The following is a 23,771-nucleotide window of genomic DNA, read 5'->3' as shown; positions in this document are numbered from 1 at the left end:
ACAAATTAAGGACTAAATTCCTTTGCCATTCTAATTTCTCTTGTTCTGGTGGATAATCAAAGCGTTTATACAACTTAACGTTTTTATTTTTTATATAATTCTTATTTTTAGATGAATTTAAAGTTACGTTTTTATTTAAATCTTTTTTAAGGTTTTTAATCTGTTTGGATATAAAACTAATTGATTTACCTTTCTTCTTGATAACTGATTTGATTATTAATCTCTCTATCTTCCATATATCTTCTTTGCAAATGTCTTTCCTAATAGATTTTCTCAACTGGAGTGTTCTTGAAGTGGTTTTCTCTCGAAGATGACATCTAAAGAACTGTACATCCGTGATGTATCTTTTCCTCTGCTCATATAATTCCTCCAACCTCCCATCCAAATCCATCTTTCTTAACAAGCTGAATAATTCAAAATAATTATCAAAACGATGGAGTCAGATTCTATTCTTTGGTTTACTTCGTAAAGTATACGGAAAATTATTTTTCCTTTCTGTTCTGACTTATGGATCTTAAATATAACTAAAAATTTTTTAGTTATATTTAAGATCCATAAGTCAGAACAGAAAGGAAAAATAATTTTCCGTATACTTTACGAAGTAAACCAAAGAATAGAATCTGACTCCATCGTTTTGATAATTATTTTGAATATTAATTAAATAAGGTGTCTGAGTAGTATTGTTTTAAAACTCTGAGCATTTTATTCGAGTATATTAATTAAATATTGAAAAATTGTGAAATTTACAATAGGTGGGGCTAAAAAGATCTGTTATTCTAAGTTCCAGATCTGTTAAAAGGAGATAAGTTGTTCTGCAATCCATTAAAATGAGATTCTACTGTGTATATGCAAATTATCAGGCTTCATTAACAAAATACTATATGCATATTTTATGTTTTCAGATCTGGCCAGAGAATACAGATCCAATAAAATACATATATGAAGATATTGCAATTGCTTCATATTTACTTGTAAGTATCAAGTTTAATTGTTATACAGGGTGGGCCAGCGAAAATGAAACGGCAGAGTGTTCGTCCAAGCAAAGCGCTCGGACAGGTCGATTTTACTCTCGAGGGGACATCTTTTGCAATAAAGTTTTTGCGATTCTGAATACAACAGACAACAAAAAATTTTAAAAACTCATTTATTTTGTATTAACTAAACAAGCATTTATTTCGAAAAAAATGTTTGTTTAGTTAATATTCAGAATCGCAAAAACTTTATTGCAAAAGATGTCCCCTCGAGAGTAAAATCGACCTGTCCGAGCGATTTGCTTGGACGAACACGAACACTCTGCCGTTTCGTTTTCACTGGCCCACCCTGTATTTTAATTATTTATAAAAGGTTATCAGAAAATACCAATTATATTTTATAATTTGAAAAAATTTACAAATATTTTTTTAATTATTTACATTATTCATTTAAATGGCATAAGTAATAAAAGCACTTTCATTCATATTAGAATTTTGAATTAACTTGTAATTTTTAAGTTGCATTTTGTATTGATGATATAAGGCATTGCGGCAATAGGCTAAGGGAAAGATGCCTCCTAGACAGACTTTTATTGGAAACTGGCCCTATTTATCTGTTAGATTTGTGAAGAAAGCCTTGAAAACTCCGTACGGTTGGTTTTAAAATAAAAATTGTTATTTGTGATGTTACGACTTCACTTTTATTTCTATTAATTAACATATTACATTGATTTTGTACAGTAATTTCATATGCTAATCTCGTGATAAAGACGTGTGCTTATATTAAAGCATTCTTTAAATGTAAAAAATTTTTATGTTAATTTATGCTTAGCATTGAGTGGAAAATTATATGATAGGCCTATTTAATTATTTGTATGATTTAATTTGAATTTTTCAAAGTACATAGTAATAATTATTAATTTGTTCATAAGTTGTTTTAACTTGTGTGTTAGTGTACAATAATTTTTGAGGAAATTTTGTGTATATTTGTTGGAAATTTTAGGTTCTGAAAATATTCTATTCCTCTGGTTTGAAGTTATATAACAGAGGTGGGCAAGCAACAGTTCAGTGGGAGCCAAAATGTAGGTTTTGCAAAATGCACGGGAGCCACAGTTCTGTACCGTCGTGGCGGATAGTATGGTAAGGCAGGGAAGGATAGGGTAACCCCATCCGGGTCGAGAACTTGTTTTAAAAGAATAGATTTGAAATGTCAATTTAATTTTATTGCACCAACTTGGAAATAAATTACTAAATATTACATGTATATAATTACATATTTTTACAAAATTGTGGAAATAAAATTGTAAAAATAATAATAAAAAGCAGAAATTAACACTTTCGGCAAGAGCCGCACGTAACTCAAAAAGAGCCGCACGCGGCTCTCGGAACCGCATTTGCCCGTGTCTGTTATATAATTTGTCAAGATTTTTCAACAAGATAATTGTCTAGTTTAAGTTAAATTAACAAAAAATAGTTGAACAAGTTATAGTTTTGGATCAGTGTTTAAGATTTCTCATCTTAATTTACTAGAAAATGTTTTTAACATTCAGAAAATAGAACCTAAAACTAATTAATAAATAGTTTAATTAATTAATTAATTAAACTAATTAATTAATAAATAGGAAGATAGTAGTAGGCCTAACTAAGGCAAGAGAAAGGCTGGATTTCCTGAACACATGCAAGAGAAACGGAGTGTTCCCAATGACAATAATTAATAAATATTAATGTGGTACAAACCGTGTTACCGTAACTTAACCAAACAAACAAACCAAAAGTTTGGTTGGGTTAACTACAATCTAAACTTTCTTATCATCTTTACCTATAACCCTTTAAATAGAATGCACTAGTCGTTCTATATGTGAGATCGGGGGGGTGCCGAATAAGTCGAAACCCCACTCGATTGACACCAATATGTGATTTCGGGGAGGTAGGAGAAAGTCGTACCTCCCTTTCCGGTAACGCACTTGTCAAGGATGGCTGTTCGTTTCTTAGCATTACTCGAGTGGATAGGAGGTGAGATGGGGTCGACGGTAAGGCGAAAATGATATTCGAGAACAAGAGGACACCAATTAACAAAAATAACAAGATTTATTAATATTTAACAAAGGACACAAAGACAAAAGCTGACTAACTTCCCTAAGTCGCGTAGGGTTCGAGAGAGAGAGCTTACAAGTTCGGTTCATACCTCATTAGTTCGTTTCCGTAGGGTTAACACTTGAGATCCTCGAGGTGGGGATTATTATCCGAAATAGGCACAGTTTTATAATATCGCGACTGAGCGCGGAGACGTTCGGAGAAGGTCCGAGTCGGTGACGACAAGCGACGGCGTTTTGTCCGGCAGATGATAGGAGACTCCCCCGAGGGGGTGGAAGGAGTGGCTTTTATAGTTTTTGCCTGGGAAATTAGGTCACGTGATCGTAGGTGGATGACGATTTGTGTCATATGTGTTCCCAGGATTCAAAATACATGACGAATTTGAACGTTAAGTGTAAACTAAGGTTGCAAGATGATCTGTTTAAAGCTTAAGAACAAAGGATGGTTGACAGTTATACGGCCGGGGACGCATATTTTCTCGTCCAGGCCTGTTTTTAGACAGGATGTTTATATTAGTGGAAAATTCCTAAAACGAATTATTACAAGTTAAATTCTGAGGGAAATCCAGATCTCACATATATAACCACCAGTCGGAAACTCGGAAAACATAAGTAAGTGTAATTCCTTTCGCCATACAATGCAAATATAACAGAACTACTAAAATTATAAACCGAAATGGTATAGATTAGCTATGTGAGCCCACTCTGGGACAAGTTTACGCTTTTCCATATACACTCTTGTAACCAACTTAGTGCTCTATGAGCAGAAAGTGACTGCCTTATTAACTGCCAACTTTTACAACAGGAAGAATAAACTGTGTGTTACAAATTGGAGTAAATATGTAAAAAGAAATTGATTGTCTAAAAAATCAGTCAAATCTCTTTATTCAGAAGAATATTTATGTCGAGGCCCGAACTGTACCACTAAGCCACTCGTGATCTGGTGATACTCTGCTCAAGATCCCATTAAGTATTTATTGATTGTATACAAACAATATATGTATTTATACTATTAGTAATGTTCAAGTCTTGATCTGGTGTAGATACATTCATTGCGTACAGTTGATAAATATTTATTGAGACTGAGTGGAGTGTGACTACACTACGAGTGGCTCAGTAATGTGGATTGGACCTAAATGGAATTTCTAAGAAATTTTTTTGCTAAAAACTTTTAGAATATTAATTTTAAAAAATTAGATAATTTAGAGCAGGAAAAGCTGGTCATAAGAGTACTATTTGTCCTGGCTACGTTAAGGAATTCGGTTAGTTCAGAATACGGCTACTTCGAAGTTCGAAGTGAAAATTCTGTCCGAACTGTGATACGTGTAGGTTAACTTGTTCATTTACATCAAAGTGCCTTCATGCTATAAGACGACAATAGACCAAGAACAACCCCGATCTGGTCAATGTGGCTTTGCTTTTACAGTAACACATTTTCAGTTTTCATCTTATTCACAGAATACTTGTTTTTCTCTTATCTCATAAAATACGATTGAGTTTTGGGATTGCAAAATTAAGTTACAAATAGCACATTGAGATATTTATAGGACTCTAGGCTACTAGATTTGGGTGACTAACTTCTTTTCGGGCTACTTTAAAAATAATTTGGGGTACATTTTGAAGAATCCCGCTTTACTTTTTATAAAAACCTATCCGGCAACCTGTGAGATTCTCACAGATATGTGCTGTTTACTTGCAATTTATTTATATTATTATTAATTAATTAATGAAAATAGCATTCTGTATACATAGCCGTATTCCATTTGCTTACTAAATTATATCAGTTATGCAGCATTTGGCACATTATACTTCTTCTTCTTCTTCTTCTTCCTCAGCTTTTTCCACTCTATGTAGGGTCTCTGTTTCTGATGAGTCGTCTCCACTGCTCCCTGTCTTGGGCTGCCTCCACATTCAGATGTCTTTCTCTCAAGTCCTTCGCCACAAGATCCATCCACCGTTTCCGCGGCCGTCCCCGCCTCCTCCTCCCCCTCACTGTCATCTGCATAACCCTTCTTCCCACATACTCTTCTTCCCTTCGTACCACATGACCAAACCACTTCAACCTTGCTTCCTGTATCTTTGCTTCTATGTTCGCAACTTTCACAGTCCCCCTCACACATTCATTTCGAATGTGATCCCTTCTCGTAACCCCACACATCCAACGGAGCATCCTCATCTCCGCCACCTCCATTTTTTTGACATGGGTTTTCCTTAAGCTCACAGTCTCAATAGCATACAGCATAGCTGGTCTCACCACCATCCGATAAACTTTCCCTTTCAACCTAAGCGGCACCCTCTTATCACACAACACACCTGACATATCCCTCCAATTCCTCCAACCAGCCTGAATCCTGCCTGTCACCTCCTTATCCACACCTCCATCCTCAGCCATAGTTGACCCCAGGTACTTAAAGGTATTGACTCTGCGAAATACGTCTCCCCTCAACTCCAGATCACTCTCCCGGGCACCATCCACCTCCCCACTACACATATACTCTGTTTTACTCCTGCTCACCCTCATGCCCCTCCCTTCCAACACACCCAACCACCTTTCCAACTTAACCCTCAGCTCCTCTTTTGTCTCGGCACACAGAACGATATCATCTGCATACAACATGGTCCAAGGCGCCTCTTCTCTGACCTCGTCCGTGATCACCTCCATCAGCGTGTTAAACAAGAAGGGGCTCAGTGCTGACCCTTGATGTAAACCAACTCCCACCTTGAAGCACTGGGACACTCCAACACAGCTCCTAACTTTTGTGGCCACATCCCTATACAGTTCCTGGATCAATCTAACATACTTTTCAGGAACCAGCTTTTCCCTTAGACACCTCCAGAGCTCCTGTCTAGGCACCGTATCATAAGCTTTCTCCAGGTCAATGAATGCCATATGCAGCTGTGTTTGCTTCTCCCAATATTTTTCCAACATTTGCCAAAGGGCAAAAATGGCATCGACTGTTGATCGTCCTGGCATGAATCCAAACTGCTCTCCTGAAATGGTCACCTCTGCTCTCAACCTTCCGTCCAAAACCCTTTCCAAAATCTTCATCGTGTGAGACATCAACTTTATTCCTCTATAATTTTTACAATCTTGAACATCTCCTTTTCCTTTGTAGATAGGTACCAGTATACTTTCTCTCCATTTGTTAGGTATTTCCTCCTGCTCAAAGACTTTTTTGAATAGGTCCCATAGCAGATCAATACCCTTCCTTTCCAATGACTTCCACACCTCTACAGGGATTCCATCCGGGCCCTCCGCTTTACCGTTCTTCATCCTCTTTAGGGCCCTTTCCACTTCTTCTCTAGTTACCATCTGTACCATGCCCATGTTTTGGCTTCCTTCCTCTCTGTTCGTTCTTTCATTCTCTGTATTCAAAAGTCCCTCAAAGTATGCCCTCCATCCTTCTCTTATATCGTTCTCCCCTCGTAGGACCACCCCCGTCGTGTCCTTGATTTGCCTTACATGCGAAATATCCTTCGTTGCCCTATTCCTGAGTCTGGCTAAACGATATATTTTCTTCTGTCCTTCCCTTGTATCCAACTTCTCGTATAAATTCGCATATGCTCCTGCCTTTGCCTGTGCCACTACTCTCTTAGCTTCACGCTTTGCTGTTTTATACGCAAATCTATCTTCCTCAGTACGTGATCTGTCCCACTTCCGTTTTGCCTCCTTTTTTACCTTAACAACTTGTTGCACACCTTCATTCCACCACCAACCTTCCTTTTGCACCCTAATCTTTCCAGATGTTACACCAAGCACCTCTCTCCGCACAGTTCCTGATAGCCTGGGCATTATATGCCCACCAGTCCTGCACCCCTTCCCAATCTTGCGAGATTTGTAGCAGCACCCTCTCCACATAATCCGCCCTCACCTTCTCCTCCCTCAAACGAAACCACTTAATTTTCTTCATCTGTGTATTTCCAATTTTCCTATGCATTCTTGACTTCATGTCTATGCACATCAACCGATGTTGCGCCGATACCTGATCTGTTGGTATAACCTTACAATTTATCACCGTCGCAAGGTGCTCTCGTCTAGTGAGGATATAGTCAATCTGCGAACTATGAGGCCCGCTGTTGAAAGTTATCAGATGACTTTCCTGCTTGGTGAAAAACGAATTCACAATCGCCAGGTCGAAAGCCACAGCAAAACCCAATATACTCTCCCCCTCTTGATTGAGTTCCCCAACCCCATGGCCTCCATGAACCCTTTCATAGCCCATGTTCCGCCCCCCTATGTGCCCATTGAAGTCGCCTCCCACAATTACTCTCTCCCCTCCTTCCAGTGTCCTCATTTCTTCATCCAATTCATTCCAAAAACACTCTTTCTCTACTGTTGCACATCCTACCTGGGGTGCGTACACACTAAACACCACAAGTAGATCATCTCCAAAACTCAGCCTCAATCGCATCATCCTATCACCTCTTCTGTACACCTCTAGTACCTCGCTCCTCCACCTGCCAGCCACCACTATTCCAACCCCATTTCTTCCATTCCTGTTTGCACTGCTATAAAACAATTTACATTCATCTCCAAGTTCCTTCGCCTTGTCTCCCCTCCACCTCATTTCCTGCACGCACAGGACATCAATTTTCCTTCTCCGCATCATATCCACCACCTCCATTCCTCTTCCCGTCATACTTCCCACATTCAGTGTTCCCACTCTCAACACCTTTTCCTCAAGTAGGGCTTGCTTCCTTAACCTCATCTGCCCCTGGTGAGGTAGCCCTTGCCCACTTTTCGCAGCTTTAGGGCGATCTAGCTGCGCGTCGCCTACAGGGTATGCCCTAGCTCTCTTTCTATCACAGTTTCTGAGACTCATCATGTAGTTTTGGCAAGGTATTTTACGGCCGGATGCCCTTCCTGACACCAACCCTCCTCCTTTACCCGGGCTTGGGACCGGCAACAGCCATTTTCAGGGCTGCAGGCAGAGTTTTTGGCACATTATACAGAAGTACGTAAATCTTGGATAATTGAAAGTTATGATTATTTTGTCCCTCGAATTTTAAACTAACGAGGATTTTCTGTAATATAAAGAAGAAAAGTTTTAAATATATTAAACTAACTATACATAATTAATTTTATTCATTTAATATTAAAATTTATGTAATTATAGAAAATACTTTATGTAAAAAAGAGTATAATAATGTTTTCTTTTTTAATTTAAACAGACACTATTTGAACTGGAAAAAGAAACTAAAAATATTTCTCGAAAACAAACATTTGTTGATCTTGGATGTGGAAATGGATTACTTGTTTACCTATTAATGTCAGAAGGGGTATTGAATATTTGAGTTTTCCTTTTAATCATATAATGTACTAAATTTCTATAAAATTTAAATTGTAAATTAATTTTTTTTAATGTAAATTAAAATGAAAGCGTGTTGAAATATATGTTCTTTGAATAATTATATGCACTAAAATACATGACAGTTTACAATTATTTTTTTTTTTATAAGCATTCGGGAATTGGAATAGATATAAGAAAGCGCAGTATATGGGATCTTTACGAGCCTAAAGTACCGCTTATAGTAAGTGTAGTAAGCAAAATAAAAAACTTTTATATGCTTAGTTTTGTTTATTTTATTATTAAATTATATCTTTATACGTAACCACGGTATTATCCTATCCTGTCCATTTAGTCGTGTCCGACTCTCTGTCATTCTACGGATCAAAGCACTCCTACCCTCTCTAACTTGCATAGCCTCCTTTAGTTCTGTTACAGACGATTCGATGTCTCTTTTAATGTAATATGGTATTACTGATGTTATGTAATAAAGATATGATGTAATTTACTATTATTTTATATATACTATGGTATGTTAAATAGTAACTTGAAAAAGATTTATTTTGTTAAATGTATTTTATAAATTTATAATAATAAATTAAGTTATAATAACTCTTCTTGTACTAATTATTTGTAATTGTTTTAGGAGAAAAGCATTACACCCTCTGACAAAATGTTATTTCCCGAATATGATTGGATAATCGGAAATCATTCGGATGAATTAACACCATGGATTCCTGTTATTGCAGCTAGGTAAGATTTATTCCTGTGTCAATAAAATCTGCAAATCTTGACACCACTATATATAATAGAGAAAAACACTACCAAACTTAAGGTTACCAATAGAGATAGCTTCATATTTATTGATCAGTAAATCTTTTCTTTATAATTTATAAATTGGGGTTTTTATTAATGTTTGGAAAAGTTGTGAAAAGTTAGGAAATTTGCCTCCTTGGCTGCCTTGTTGATTTTTTTGCTGACAATATGCTTAACTAAGTGTAACTGTCTGCAGGCAGAAAAAAGTAGTGTGATGCAATACAACTTTTGAAATGAGATCAGAATATTTTCAGGATTCAAAATTTCTCCCAAGCATATACAAAATTTCATCAAAAATTTACGAAATACATAAAATGGTAAATAGTTTTAATTTAAATGTCGTTATGTATTATTTTTATTTTAATAATTACAGAAACATAGCCAAATGATTGCGTAAATAATCAAGCTATAATTTCACTAATTTAATGATTAATACTGAGTAATTTGTTACTACGGGTAGACATTAGGCACCATCTCTTAACTAAATTAATAATTATAATTTTAATAATTTATTAAATAATTTAGAACCATCTGAAAGGATAGAACTGACCCGGGACAGGGCTTGAACCCACAACCTTCACTGGCCGTGCGGTGCATATGCCAGTTGCATTACCTGGATCCCAAGCAAGCCTTCGCTTCCAGATATATTTAAATTTAGATATAACCTTATGCGATTAATCACAGTGCCAGCTGGGAATGATTCCTATGCCTAAGTACAATGGCGCTCGGCCAGCTAACATTTTACCCGGCGAGGTATATATATATATCAAACATCACAAAACCGATATGTATATAGAAACAATCACCTAAATAATCAGGCTGTAACTCTGCTTGTCAAAGCAGAGTGTGCGAGTTCAAGCCTCACCTCGGGTCAGTTCTTTTCTTCCAGATAGTTCTAAATTATTAAAATTATAATTATTAATTTACTTTGTTTCATTTCTGTCAGATGAATAAATATTTTTTTATACAATTAAAAGACACAGTCGCTCTAAAGACTGTGTCTTTTAATTGTATTAAAAAATTATTAATTTAGTTAAGAGATGGCACTTAACATCTACCTCTAGTAGCAAATTACTCAGTATTAATCATTAAATTAGCAGTTATAGCCCAATTATTTAGGTGATTATTTGGTTATGTTTCTATATATATATATATCAGGTTTTGCGATGTTTGATATACTTATATTTTAATAATTTTGATTGCATAAGAAAACAATTTTTGATTTTCTCCAGTTTATTAATATTTTATAAAGTTCAGGAAATTTATTAAGGGATAAATTTAATCTATATATATAATCGAGACGAGTTGATGATGATGATAATAATAATAATGAGTTGAAAGTTGAAATTTAGTGCACAGTTAGGGTACGTCACGAGAACGCACACTAAGAAGGGATTTTTTGAAATTCTTCTCCACGGGGGAGAGGGACAGGATTAAGTCTTAACACCTCCATCAACAATGGAAGTGTTACGTAACAATGGAAATGTTAAGAGCCCAAACAGTTAAGAGTTGAAAGTTGAAATTTGGTAGATAGTTATGGTATGTCACGAAGGGATTTTTCGAAATTCCTCCCCACAAGGAGAGGGACAGGATTAAGGCTTAACACTTCCATCAACAATGGAAGTGTTAAGTAACAATGGAGAACAAGAGAAAGCGACGTGCAAGATTTACGAGCGCTGGAGGAAAAAAAAGAAAAAGAGTAATATGTTAGAACATATTCAAGTTTCAAATTTAAACAGATTAGTTCAGTTTTTCTCGACTTTTCTTCTTTAGAACATTCGATGAAAATCGAACGTAATCAGAACACGTCGTGAAAATCAAACAATATTACAATATTCGATTTTCAAATTCGACCTTTCTTTAGAAATATTTAGTTTGTTGATGAAATTACTCTTTTTCTCTTGTCACTATAATGTAATAATCTTAATCTTCGCTATCGTTACTTTTGCCTGAGCAATGCCGGGTCTATCTGCTAGTAATTATATACTTTTGTATTTGGATTATACAGGATTTGTTAATGAATAATAAATAAAAATGGATTTTAATTTTTTCAAAGCCATGTAGATTTATGATTGTTAACAGGATAACAGGATAAGCTACTTTAATTTAATAATACATTTTATTTTTAGTTTTAATAATTTGGCAATTATAAAAAATATATAACTGTTAATTAGGAAAAATAACTAATTAAAAAGTTTGACAGGCAATAGGGTATGTGCACGTTTCATTTCGTTAATGTGCCATACTGTAAGGGATGTGAGGAACAGGGAATGTGTAGAAAATTGGTCAGGGAAAGACAGGGAAAATCATGGAATTTAAAACAACAATTACAGTAGGAACCTTATTTATATGTACAGTTGTTCAAGAAATCTGAGAGGGGGGTAGAATTTGGTTTTCAAAAATTGAAATTGATTTGTCTATGTGTTGTTATATTGTCATCTAAATTTAAACCAAAATACAGTAAATTCCCTCTAACTTGAATTAATAAGGTGATCTGTGAAGGTTCGAATATAAGAATAACGAGATTCGATTAAAATTTTTATTTGCCAACCGATTTTCGACAGTTAGGGTTAATTCAAACACAGAAACAAAAAACGGAAAAACACCGACAAATTTTCTCGTAAAAATTAATCATAAACTATCGTTCCCACGGTAATACTTCCTTGTAGAAGATGAGTTAACTGTTGAAAAATAATTATATCATGTAATTTACCATTGGTCAAAAGGGACTACCACCCTTGACGTACTTCACAAAATCTCGAACCCAAGATCTCGAAATAAAAGGAAAAACGAACGAAGATGACGCAGAGAGGGAGAGAGAGACAGAGTTTTGACAACTGATAAGTGTGTGTCGTGGATTATCATCTCCTGCTGTTGAAGCCGTCCATTTCATCTATCTACAGTCCATTGACTCTTATTTTCAAGCGAACTCTCGTTCCTCGGACTTTGTGCAAATCTCAGGATCACAAATCTCCGGATCACTAAGGTATTTATCCTGCTCGCGATGTTTTGTAAACTCTCTCTCTCCGATCACTCGAGACGCGGTTTAATAATTCGATTCGATGATATAAATGCTTCCCAATACGTTAATTGATGTATTCCCTATTAATCACAAAATAAACGGGTATTTTTGTTTAATATTAGAAGAGTGTGCGTTTCTTCCTCCATTGCCACCATCTGGCATCCCACGATTCGGAAAATAACGCGTATCTATCCGCGAGAAGTTTGATAGATTGGTGTCAGTTCCTGACGTAAACGGGATCTTACGATCCCAAATCCGTAACTAATCATTGACCGCTCGAGCCTTAATCATCCTTTCGACAACCGAGGTCGGACCTCAAGGTCTTGTGCCGTTAAGAGGTAGAGAAGATAGGAATCATCCTCCATCTCCTACCCTCGGTTAACCTCACAGATCCAAGTTTACAAAAGTCCATTCTACTTTCATAAACTTGGGTGTTACATCCCACTAACTCAGAGTTAGCAGGGTGTTTTCTCCAGTGACATGGAAAACAATAAAGTGGTTATACAGTACAGTAATTTATCAGTCAGCTCTATAGTTTTACTGAGCTTTAAATTCAGAATTTATTATTACAGCACAAAGTCCAAGTTGGCAGGATTTACTGTATCACTGTGATAAATAAGATGAATGTAACTGATAGAAACAACTTGTTTACAATCGATAGATTATACAATACAATAGTAAACAGTGATACATTTAAAATCAGCAGAAAACTTTAATATTTGCTGGTATTAAACATTTGACCATCGTCAGACTGGATCTTAACTTTCATTTTAAAACTGAATCAAATTTAAATATACATTTAGCATTATTTCAAATACATTTGAATATGAAACAAAAATTTTTACAAATACATTAAATTAAACATGATATATAAAAATTAAAGATTTTATACAAAATACAATCATAAAAATATTAGAGTTTATAAATCATTAAATGATAATTTGTTGTTTATAAATATATTAAATTTAATAAAAATCAATAATTTTTTGGATTAAATTGTTAATAAGTTGTTTTTTACCATTTTATCAAATGTTTAGGATAATTTTTGGATTTAACATTCACAGTTATTTTCTTTTGATATAATTTAATTAAGTTTTCAATTAATTGTTTATTCATGTTACTTAATTAAGCTTTGTTTTTATAAGTTTTAAATATTAAATTAATTAGTATTCATTTTTTTCATCTATTTAATAAACAAAGAGAGAAAAAAGATCATCTTACACGATTTCAGGATTTTAATGCTCATTTGTATTGTTTTTTAAAAAATAAATATCAAAATTCAACAGATATGACCACTTTTACATTGTATAACATTAAACAATAAACATTTCATGAAAATTATTTAAGTTTCAACCTGGTTTCTAATGTGATATGTAATTAGAATATCCTTATTAATTAATAAAATAAAAAACTATAATTGTTTCTTTTATAATTAGTTAAGTTTTAAATTTGTTTAGATGATTATTAATAATCAGTATTTATTATGTTATATGAACACTTGTAGGTCCTCCTATCATATGAGAATATTTCTTTTGCCGTGTTGTCCATACAGTTTTGAAGGAAAATATCACAGAACACATGCCGGTTGTAGTCAGTATCAGTCTTATCTCTATTTTATACAAGAAGTATGTGAGAAAATGGGATTCGAAGTAAAGGAAGATAAATTAAGAATTCCGTCTACAAAAAGAGTTAGTTAAAAAGATATATTTATATTTTATAATTCTATAATATGTACTGTATATAAATAGAATACTTTTATACATTTATTTATTTCAGTTGTGTTTTGTTTGCCTGTCTCGTACCTATTCGTCATCGAAAGAAAGCGAAATTGATTATGAAAGAACTGCATACATAAATAAATTTCTCAAACAAAATGCGAATAATTCCGGGAAAGTTAAAGAAGTTTCTAAATTATGCGATAAAAGTTTTCCGACCGACGAGAACCAACGTAACTGGATTTCCGGGTTTCGGCCTCGCAACAGGAATCAAGAAGTATGTAACTGCAGTACTCTGGATCAAAATTATATAGATGATGTAGTTAAACAATTAGCAAATTTACTGTTAAATTTACAATGTTGTTTTATTACCGTTTCAACTGACGACAATCAGATTCGTTGGAATAGAGGAGGTGCGTATTTTTCGTTAAATATTTATAAATCACTTTATGTTCGTGCGTGTTATAGAATAAATAAAGCATAGTTAAGTTTACAGTTTTTTAGTTGTTCGTCTTTAGTTTAAATGAAAACAACAAATTAATTTGAACTGAAGATGGAAAATATAAATTTTAGTAACAGCTAGAGTTTATACAGTAATTTGATTTCTGATACATGCAATATTTTAATGACTTTGTGAAGCTACTGGGTAATCAAATGGAAAGTTTGCTGGTGTAGAGTAGACCTGGTGATGCTGGAAATTGATGATGACTGAGTGACTCATCATACATTATTGATTTATTTATTTAGAGTTTCAAATGTTATCTATTGAGTTTATTCTAAATCAATATTTAAGATTTGAATGTTTCTCGTGACACTTAACAGGGCAGAAACAAGTATGGCTGGTTGACAGCATTGTCAATTCTATTCCTTGCAAGTAAACTTTTTGGAATGTATTTTGAAATTAAGTATCACCTATAATATAAAGATGTTTATTTGTTATATCACACGAAATTAAAGAAGAATGCTATTAGTTATAGTATTTAACAGATTTACTATTTGAAATATATAAATAATATATAAAGCCGTAAACGAAATTAGTGTCGTAAGGTATTATGCATCTGCTGCAAACTGTTATCATCTATTTGTGAAATAACAATAAACATCATTTATTTTTTTATTTTATAAATTATTTATTGAAACATGAAACCATTTATAAAATTATTTACCATACTTTCGTGTCACGGAATGTATACAACAGGAAATGATTCTTTTGATCTAAAAAATTTTAAATTTTTATGTTAACAATCATTATTGAGTTGAATAAAATTGCAAAATTAATTAATTGTGTCATTGAACATTTCACAAAGACAGCAGAGCCGAATGGTAAATGTGTCAGTCTGCAGCACTTGAAAAGAAATTTAGAATTTTCGTGGGTTGTTTGACACGGATATATTGACGCCATTGGTTCGACTAATAGCTTACTTGTTAGAGTTTTAATATTTTTATTGTTTTTATTATTACTTGAAATAAATTATTTTGATAATTTACTGGAATGAAATATATTGATTTTTTTTATATTCAGGGGAGATGACAATTAAAGATTTAGCTTCCTCATTAGACCCAGAATTATTAAAAAAATTAAAAAGTCAATATGGTGGCCTTCAAACTTTATTAAAAAATCATCGACATATTTTTTCAGGTAAATATTTTTTCTTTCTTTAAGATATTCTTTGTCAACTAAAAAATTCTAAAATCATTATTTTGTAAAATAACAGAGGGAAAATTTTGTATTATACCTTGCACAACGTTTATTATGTTAGTTAAGGAAGTTTTAGAACAAAGGTAACTATTTACTGCTTATACAGAGTGACAATTCAGCTGTTCAGCTGAATGTAAATAATGTAAGAAAATAAAAATATTTGGAACCTAAAAATTTCTGTAGCTAAATCCCATGTAGCTAAATCCACGATACGGGAAGAAAGTCAAATTGCCATTTTCAATTGACAACTGAAAACTGTATCGTGTAAAAATGATACCTGTTGAATATAACTGGAAACAATGGGCAATAGAACCAGAATATTTTCACTGTGAAGTATAAATCAAATGTAAAGAAGACAAAACCATATTTTAGTTTTCTTTAATAAATTTTTTTAAACTATTTTTCTATTTCTAATCATTCAATTTTTTCCTGAAAATTTCAAACTTAAATTAGGGGTGCATCTTAAATATGAAATAATATATGTACAGTACCTTGTACTTTATTTTTTACCTGTTCTGTCATGTGGGCATTAAAGTAGCCTTTTAATCGTACCCGTCACGGATGGTGGTGAGGGATGGGACTCGCCGACTGTAAAAAATTCCTCGAGTGCTTAGATTTAATCCCGGGCAGACCGGTAGGCCGATGCCTAAATTGCGTCGGCCGTCTCGGTCACGTCACACGTACTAGATATTGGTGTAGTATACATTATTTTATGTCTTAAAGTAAATTTAATTTATCCAAGAAACATTATTCTTTTAAGGGACAAAGTTAACAATTCACAAACCAGTGGATAAAACCAATAAACACTGGTAGTCGGTTGCGGATTCGTGCCTCGCCACACGGAGTTTTTCAGGTTTTCTTCGTGTCAGTAACACCTAAATGGGGGCTAGTTTCCTTTAAAAGATCTCTCGAGAGACATTCCTCCCTAGGCTGATTGTCTGCATGCCACATTGCTGTAATCAAATAAATCTAAACCTAAAACCTAAGTAAATTCACAAAATAGAATTATCAAGTTATTTCATTCAATTAAAAAAATGTTGTGTGGATTTAAAAATGAATAAGAGCAACCATTTAGTTATCTATTTAAAAAACAAGCCTGTTTATGTAATTATTAATAATAATAATAATAATAATAACAACAACAACAACAAGTACACAGAACTCGCCCAGGAAATAAGGCATCTGTGGAGGATGGATAGGGTGCTTATTGTACCTGTTGTTCTCTCCTCTACAGGTGTCATACCACACATACTACACAAAAGCCTGGGCACATTGGAATTGAATAGAAACACATATATCACACTGCAGAAAGCCACTATATTGAATACATGTCATATTGTGAGAAAATTCCTGAATACAGACACACACACTGATACACTTCTTTAATTTCTGTTTTGGTTACTATGCCTTGACTCTGGTCCGGCATAGTACACAGCCACCGGTGTTAACCGAGTATATCTCACTTAACCCAACATAATAATAATAATAATAATAACTCTCCCGTGGTCACCACCTGGTCGTGGTGGGAGAGCCCAGTAATTTTACTGATCCATAGGGCAATGCAGGCTGGAGCATAAGCTCCTGGTAGGGACACCCATGCCAGTAAGGTCTATGGGAAGAAATGAAGCTAAGAGTGACCACGCCCACATTCTGTGGAGATATTTATCATGGTAATAACTAGATCAAAGTGTGATACCGGCTCGGACGTCGCCCGGGTTAACAAGGTCCGCGTTCGTGGGTTAGGCAGAGGCTCACGTTCGAAAAATAGGTCACAGTCTCCCTTGGTTACCGGTGGCGAAAGCAGCACCGGCCCAAGCATGGCTACTGCAATGCCCTCAACAGATGTGAGGAACCAACCCAGCCTTGGTGTTTCTGTGGCAATGCATCCACAGACCACAAAGGCTGGAAAACCACGCCAACGGATGAAATGGACAGTAGAAATGAACGAGTTTATCATCCGTACTTATTACACCATCACAAAACTCGAAACAAACATGACAGCATACAGACAACAATTACACCATAGATTCACACAACAGTATCCTCATCTCACTGTCACCGAACAAAGGGTTGTTGATCAAAAAAGAACAATTATACACAACAACCTTATTCCACAAACAACACTTGAACTTATCAAACAACAGGTTGCTGATCAAATACATCAACAGACAGAAACATCTAACATTAATGAAGATCATGTAACCTGTCAGGATAATCCAGCAACAAGCATTGATAATAACACACATACAACAATTACCACTAATGATACTACAGACACTTCCTCATCCATCACTGATAACATAGACATGGATTTAGTTAATACGCTCTCACTTATATTTCAGGAAACACTCACTAAATATACAGGTACAGATCCCACACAACGACCACGAATACCAAAAATCAACACGTCAAAGGAAGTAGGAAAAACACTAAATTATGTAAACACTCACTTACTACCACACTACATTCATTCAATTTCTACACTCGCAGACATTCATACATTAGTTTATGCTGGGGCAGTCACAGTAGTGACACACCATGGACTGAAAGTACAATCACAGACAAATACACAGAAAACACAATTCTATCACAAGCCTGCCTGGCAGAGAAGAATAGAAACACAAATAAATGACATTAGACAGCAATTAGGCAGGCTAACACAATACACTAAAAACAACATAACACCGAAATTAAGGAAACAGCTCAAAAACATTTTCAAGAAAATAAAAACACACACAAAACACGAACATCACAACACACGCATTACAGAATACATCAATACACTAAAACAAAAACTTGCTGCCAAAGCACGTAGACTCAAACGATACAAAACATGTACACTACGAAAACAACAAAATAAATTATTTACAAACAATGAAAAACTCTTTTACAGACAAATTAATAACAAAGCAAACACTGATACACAGCACAGTGGCACACCAACAGAAGAAGAACTCACAACATATTGGTCTTCTCTTTGGTCCAGTGCTGTCACGCACAATGCTGATGCAGGCTGGATCGAGGAGGAGAACAGAAACTTGCACAACATACCAACTATGCCCTGTGTTGAAATAAACATACATGATTTCCAATACACTGTTAACAGAACACACAACTGGAAGACACCTGGTGTAGACAACATTCACAATTTCTGGTACAAAAAGTTTACATCACTGCACCAGGAACTAGCTAAACATCTAACACACATCATCATCAATCCACAAGACATGCCAAATTTTCTTACTCAGGGCATCACCTACATGAAACCTAAAAACAACAATACCACAGACCCACACAATACAGACCAATTACATGTCTTCCAACACTCTACAAATTATTGACATCCTGTATCGCAAACAAAATATACAAACATGTTGAAGAACACGACATTCTAACAGAACAACAAAAAGGTTGTCGTAGAAACCACAGGGATGCAAAGAACAGTTACTCATAGATTCAGTCATTCTACGGCAAGCACACAGACAACACAGAAACATACACATGGCATATATAGACTACAGAAAAGCATTCGACAGTGTTCCACACAGTTGGCTGCTACATATCCTACACATGTACAAAATACATCCATCACTCATTGCATTCTTTCAAAACACTATGCAGCATTGGAGAACAACACTACATCTCAGGGCCCATAACACTTCCATACAAACAAACCAAATTTTTATTAGGTGAGGAATTTTTCAAGGAGATTCCTTGAGTCCTCTCTGCTTCTGCTTAGCCCTGAACCCATTATCCATCATGTTAAACAACACGCAATATGGTTACAATATCAGACACGAAAAAACAACACAGTTTACACTGTCACATCTCATGTACATGGATGACATAAAACTATATGCATCCACACAAAAACAACTTCATCAACTCCTACAAATCACACATTCATACACCAAGGACATACAAATGGAATTTGGCCTAGATAAATGCAAAACAGTTCACATAGAAAAAGGAATCCTGAAGAAAGAAGATTTTGCACTTGGAAATGGAGACATTATTGAATCCATGGAAGAGGGCGAGCTCTACAAGTATTTAGGATTCCAACAGGCCAAACTAACAGAACATACACAAATAAAGCAAAGATTAATTAAAGAATACCAAAGTAGGTTAAATGCTATTCTCAGAACACAATTAAATGCAAAACACACAGTTAAAGCAATAAACACATATGTCATCCCAGTACTCACATATTCTTTTGGAGTTATACATTGGACTCACACAGATCTTGAGCAACTCCAAAGGAAAACAAGAACAACACTTACTAAGCATAAACAACATCATCCTAAATCTGCCACAGAAAGATTAACCCTTCCACGTAAAGATGGCGGACGTGGCCTGATTGACATAGTTAACCTTCACTACAAACAAATACAGTCACTGCGAGAGTTTTTCTACAAAAAACAAGAAACATCACAATTACATAAAGCAGTAACTCTAGCAGACTCGAATAACACACCATTAAACTTACACTCACATCATATGGACACAACGCAACATATAAAAAGCATAGACACCATTAAGCAATCGTGGGCTCGAAAGGCACTCCATGGCAGGCATCCTTACGATCTGGCCCAGGATTTTGTTGACAAAACTGCGTCAAACAGCTGGTTAGCTCGGGGATGCCTCTTTGGGGAGACGGAAGGATTCATGATTGCCATACAGGATCAGGTCATAAATACTAAAAACTACAGAAAACACATACTCAAAGATGCAACACTCACAAATGACACATGCAGAAAATGTCACATCATGCCAGAAACTATACAACACATCACCTCTAGTTGCAAGCTCTTGGCACAGACAGATTATTTACACAGACATAATCAAGTAGCAAATATAATACACCAAGAGCTTGCAAAGAAACACAAATTAGTAGACATCCACGAACCATACTACAAATACATTCCACAGACAGTATTGGAAAACAACACGCACAAAATGTACTACGACAGAGCCATAATCACAGATAAAACAATTTACCACAACAGACCAGACATCACACTCATTGACAAACACAATAAAATCACATACATAATAGACATATCCATTCCAAACACTCACAATATACAAAACGCATGCACTGAAAAAATTAGCAAGTACACAGAACTCGCCCAGGAAATAAGGCATCTGTGGAGGATGGATAGGGTGCTTATTGTACCTGTTGTTCTCTCCTCTACAGGTGTCATACCACACACACTACACAAAAGCCTGGGCACATTAGAATTGAATAGAAACACATACATCACACTACAGAAAGCCACTATATTGAATACATGTCATATTGTGAGAAAATTCTTGAATACAGACACACACACTGATACACTTCTTTAATTTCTGTTTTGGTTACTATGCCTTGACTCTGGTCCGGCATAGTACACAGCCACCGGTGTTAACCAAGTATATCTCACTTAACCCAACATAATAATAATAATAATTAATATACTTTAACTTATTTTTCAAGTATTAATATAGTTTTATTTTTGTGATCTGATTTTTCCATATTAATTTATTTCTCTTCAATATTTAAGAATCATGTAAGAAACAAAAGAGTTTATGTATGAATTTTTTAATATATTAAAAATACAATCAAATGTAATTTTTATAAGTAATTTCTGATCAATGGGTAATTGTATTCCTGCCATAATAGCACAGACTTTTGCATTTAAAAGAACTTAAAAAACTGTGATCTTTACTATTTTACAAATATAATCTTTTGTTTTAATTATAATTGCTTATTCTTATTTTTAGTGATTAAAGATAAAGTGTCCATGACAGTTCCGACTAAGAAAACAAGTGCCAATTACTTGCCGAAATCTAACAAAAAGAAAGGAAAAGAACCAAAATTTAAAACCAAACTGTGTTGGTTCCATTTTAATCATCCCCAGGGATGTCCACTATTGGATGAAGACTGCACTTTTCTTCATCAAGAAGAAATCTCTCATTCTGTATAATATAAAGTAATATTATTTTGATAAGCCCATGAAATTTTATTAAACATAAATAGTTGTATACATAACATATTTTAATTATAACTGTTTATTGTTGCTAAATTAAAATGTATAAAATATATCAAATTATATTGATTTTAATTATCAAATAAACATAAATTTTAATTTATTAATATTTGCAAAATTTTCTTTATTTGTGAGATGATTAAGAGAAATGATAATTTCATTCCTACGTTTAAGCTCATGTTGATGATATTTAGAAATTTCAGTAGATCGTGAAAATTATATAGAATTGACTTAGAATAAGAGAAATGTTTAGTAGTCATTTTATTGAATGCATTTGGAAAATAAAAGAACAAAATCCAGAAACTTTGTGTGAATTAAAAGACAACTAAGCTAGTTAAATAATAATAATATAGTAATGATAATAGGGTTTATGATTGCCATACATAGACCAGCTGAGAAATACAAGAAAGTACAGAAAGCACATTTTACAAGGTAGGATCAGTAATGGCAATAAAACTGTTATGTAGTCCCAATTTGTTTTTTTTTTTTTTTTTCTAGGTGTTCCCTTTATATGATGACATTCTCAATGTTTTGGCAACAACAATATACCCATAAAAGTATTTTGGCTTACATTTTTCAAGGCTTTTTTCAAAGGGCCAAATAGGTGATAGTTTCGTAGTGGAAGATACAGATTGTAAGCCAGGTGATTCAGAATTTTCTAACTAAGTCTATTGATCTCCTCCACCATGGCCTAAGTGATGGGAGAAGTGTCATTGTGTGGAAGAGAATACGTAGGAAAGAAACATAATTTGGGACTATGTGGGGTATAAAGTTCCATTACCATTACTGGAATTCTGGACAGATGTCAAACCATCCTCATAAAAGACAAAATACTTGCTGATGTATAGGTTCATACATGATTGCATAATGCATAAAACTAAACATCACATTAGATTGCAAGTTTTTATCACATACAAACTATTTATATCAAACCAAACTACAAATGTAATACATCAAAAGCTTGCAAACACATTTCACAAATAGAAATCACATTACAAATTCACACTTCGGACGATTATAAAAACAACACGCACAAAATATACTATGATCAAGCCACGATTTTAACAGAACAGACATCAAATTATTTGACAAACAAAACCAAAATCACATACATTATAGACACTGTATGAAACATCCACAATATAACAAAATATATACACTGAAAAATTAGTAAATACTCAGAACTTGCCCACAAAATAAAGTGCCTTTGGAGAAGAGGTAAGATAATTTTCATGTCACTGATCCTTTTTTTTAGCACAGCATCATATCACATACACTACACAAAATCTAGAAACAGTAGGATTTCACAATGACACGTTCATTACATTACAGAAAATTGCCGTACTAAATACGTCATATAGTCGGGAAATTCTTAAATACAGAAATGCACACAAATGAGCAATTATTTATTGCGATGATGTCAATGCTTGGCTGCAATGTGTAATCATACAGTATTTTTAATGTATTTAATTTAAAATGAATTCTTTCCATTTTAGTAAATCCTTGCCCCTGTACATCATACTTTTCCCGATAACAGTAGAGTCACGCCAGTCATCTAACCGTTCTGGAGTTAATTAAGGAAGGACAGACAACAGATGGATACCACGGGAACTTATAGGTCTACAATTTGTAAACGGCAGCCCAATAACACAAACGGCTCTTTCTGTAGCCGTGCCTCGATCTCGGTTCGGCATAGTACTAGCATCGGCGTTAAGCAAATAGGATACATCTCACAAAACTAACAATAATAATAAAATATGCCGACATTACTAAATACGGTAGAGCCCCATACGACGCGCAAATAAAGCGAGCAACAACCCTCGAATTTTGTCGATCGGAGGTATACTCTTTTTTTTCAACTTATAGGCCGAGATTTAAACTTTCATAAATGGTGGGATAATGCAGGTTTCAATAACACGATTTCCTATAACGAGTAATGAATCCTGCGTCGTACGGGACTCTACCGTATATAATTATCACCCGTTTTACACACAAGTCTTTAAATTAATTTATATTTTATTAGTTATGTTGTTTTTTTTTACTCTCTTTGCCCTACAAACATTAAGAAGCCTTCACTCATGCTTATTGTAAGTCCAGCCAAATTCATAATGGAGTGGTCATAATAGATAGGGTCT

The 23,771-nt window shown here is 34.4% G+C and overlaps 1 protein-coding gene across 1 annotated transcript in view; it reads left to right on the top strand.

Moving 5' to 3' along the window:
* LOC136990915 (probable tRNA (uracil-O(2)-)-methyltransferase) overlaps positions 1 to 21,739 on the top strand; it is a 38,500-nt gene extending 16,761 nt beyond the window's left edge. Inside the window, exons 4-11 of the mRNA XM_067289383.1 lie at positions 903 to 971; positions 8,237 to 8,344; positions 8,525 to 8,596; positions 8,999 to 9,105; positions 13,695 to 13,878; positions 13,967 to 14,318; positions 15,428 to 15,544; positions 21,371 to 21,739. Coding sequence (XP_067145484.1) covers positions 903 to 971; positions 8,237 to 8,344; positions 8,525 to 8,596; positions 8,999 to 9,105; positions 13,695 to 13,878; positions 13,967 to 14,318; positions 15,428 to 15,544; positions 21,371 to 21,573 — 1,212 coding nt within the window. The 3' untranslated portion in view covers positions 21,574 to 21,739. The remainder of the gene's footprint in view (positions 1 to 902; positions 972 to 8,236; positions 8,345 to 8,524; positions 8,597 to 8,998; positions 9,106 to 13,694; positions 13,879 to 13,966; positions 14,319 to 15,427; positions 15,545 to 21,370) is intronic.
* The last annotated feature ends 2,032 nt before the right edge of the window (positions 21,740 to 23,771 follow it).

The sequence above is a fragment of the Centruroides vittatus genome, unplaced genomic scaffold (genome assembly GCF_030686945.1).
Source record: "Centruroides vittatus isolate TY-2023 unplaced genomic scaffold, ASM3068694v2 contig_1381, whole genome shotgun sequence".
Lineage (NCBI taxonomy): Eukaryota > Metazoa > Arthropoda > Arachnida > Scorpiones > Buthidae > Centruroides > Centruroides vittatus.
Note: the sequence above shows the minus strand (reverse complement) of the source record. Positions and strands in the feature narration are given on the sequence as shown.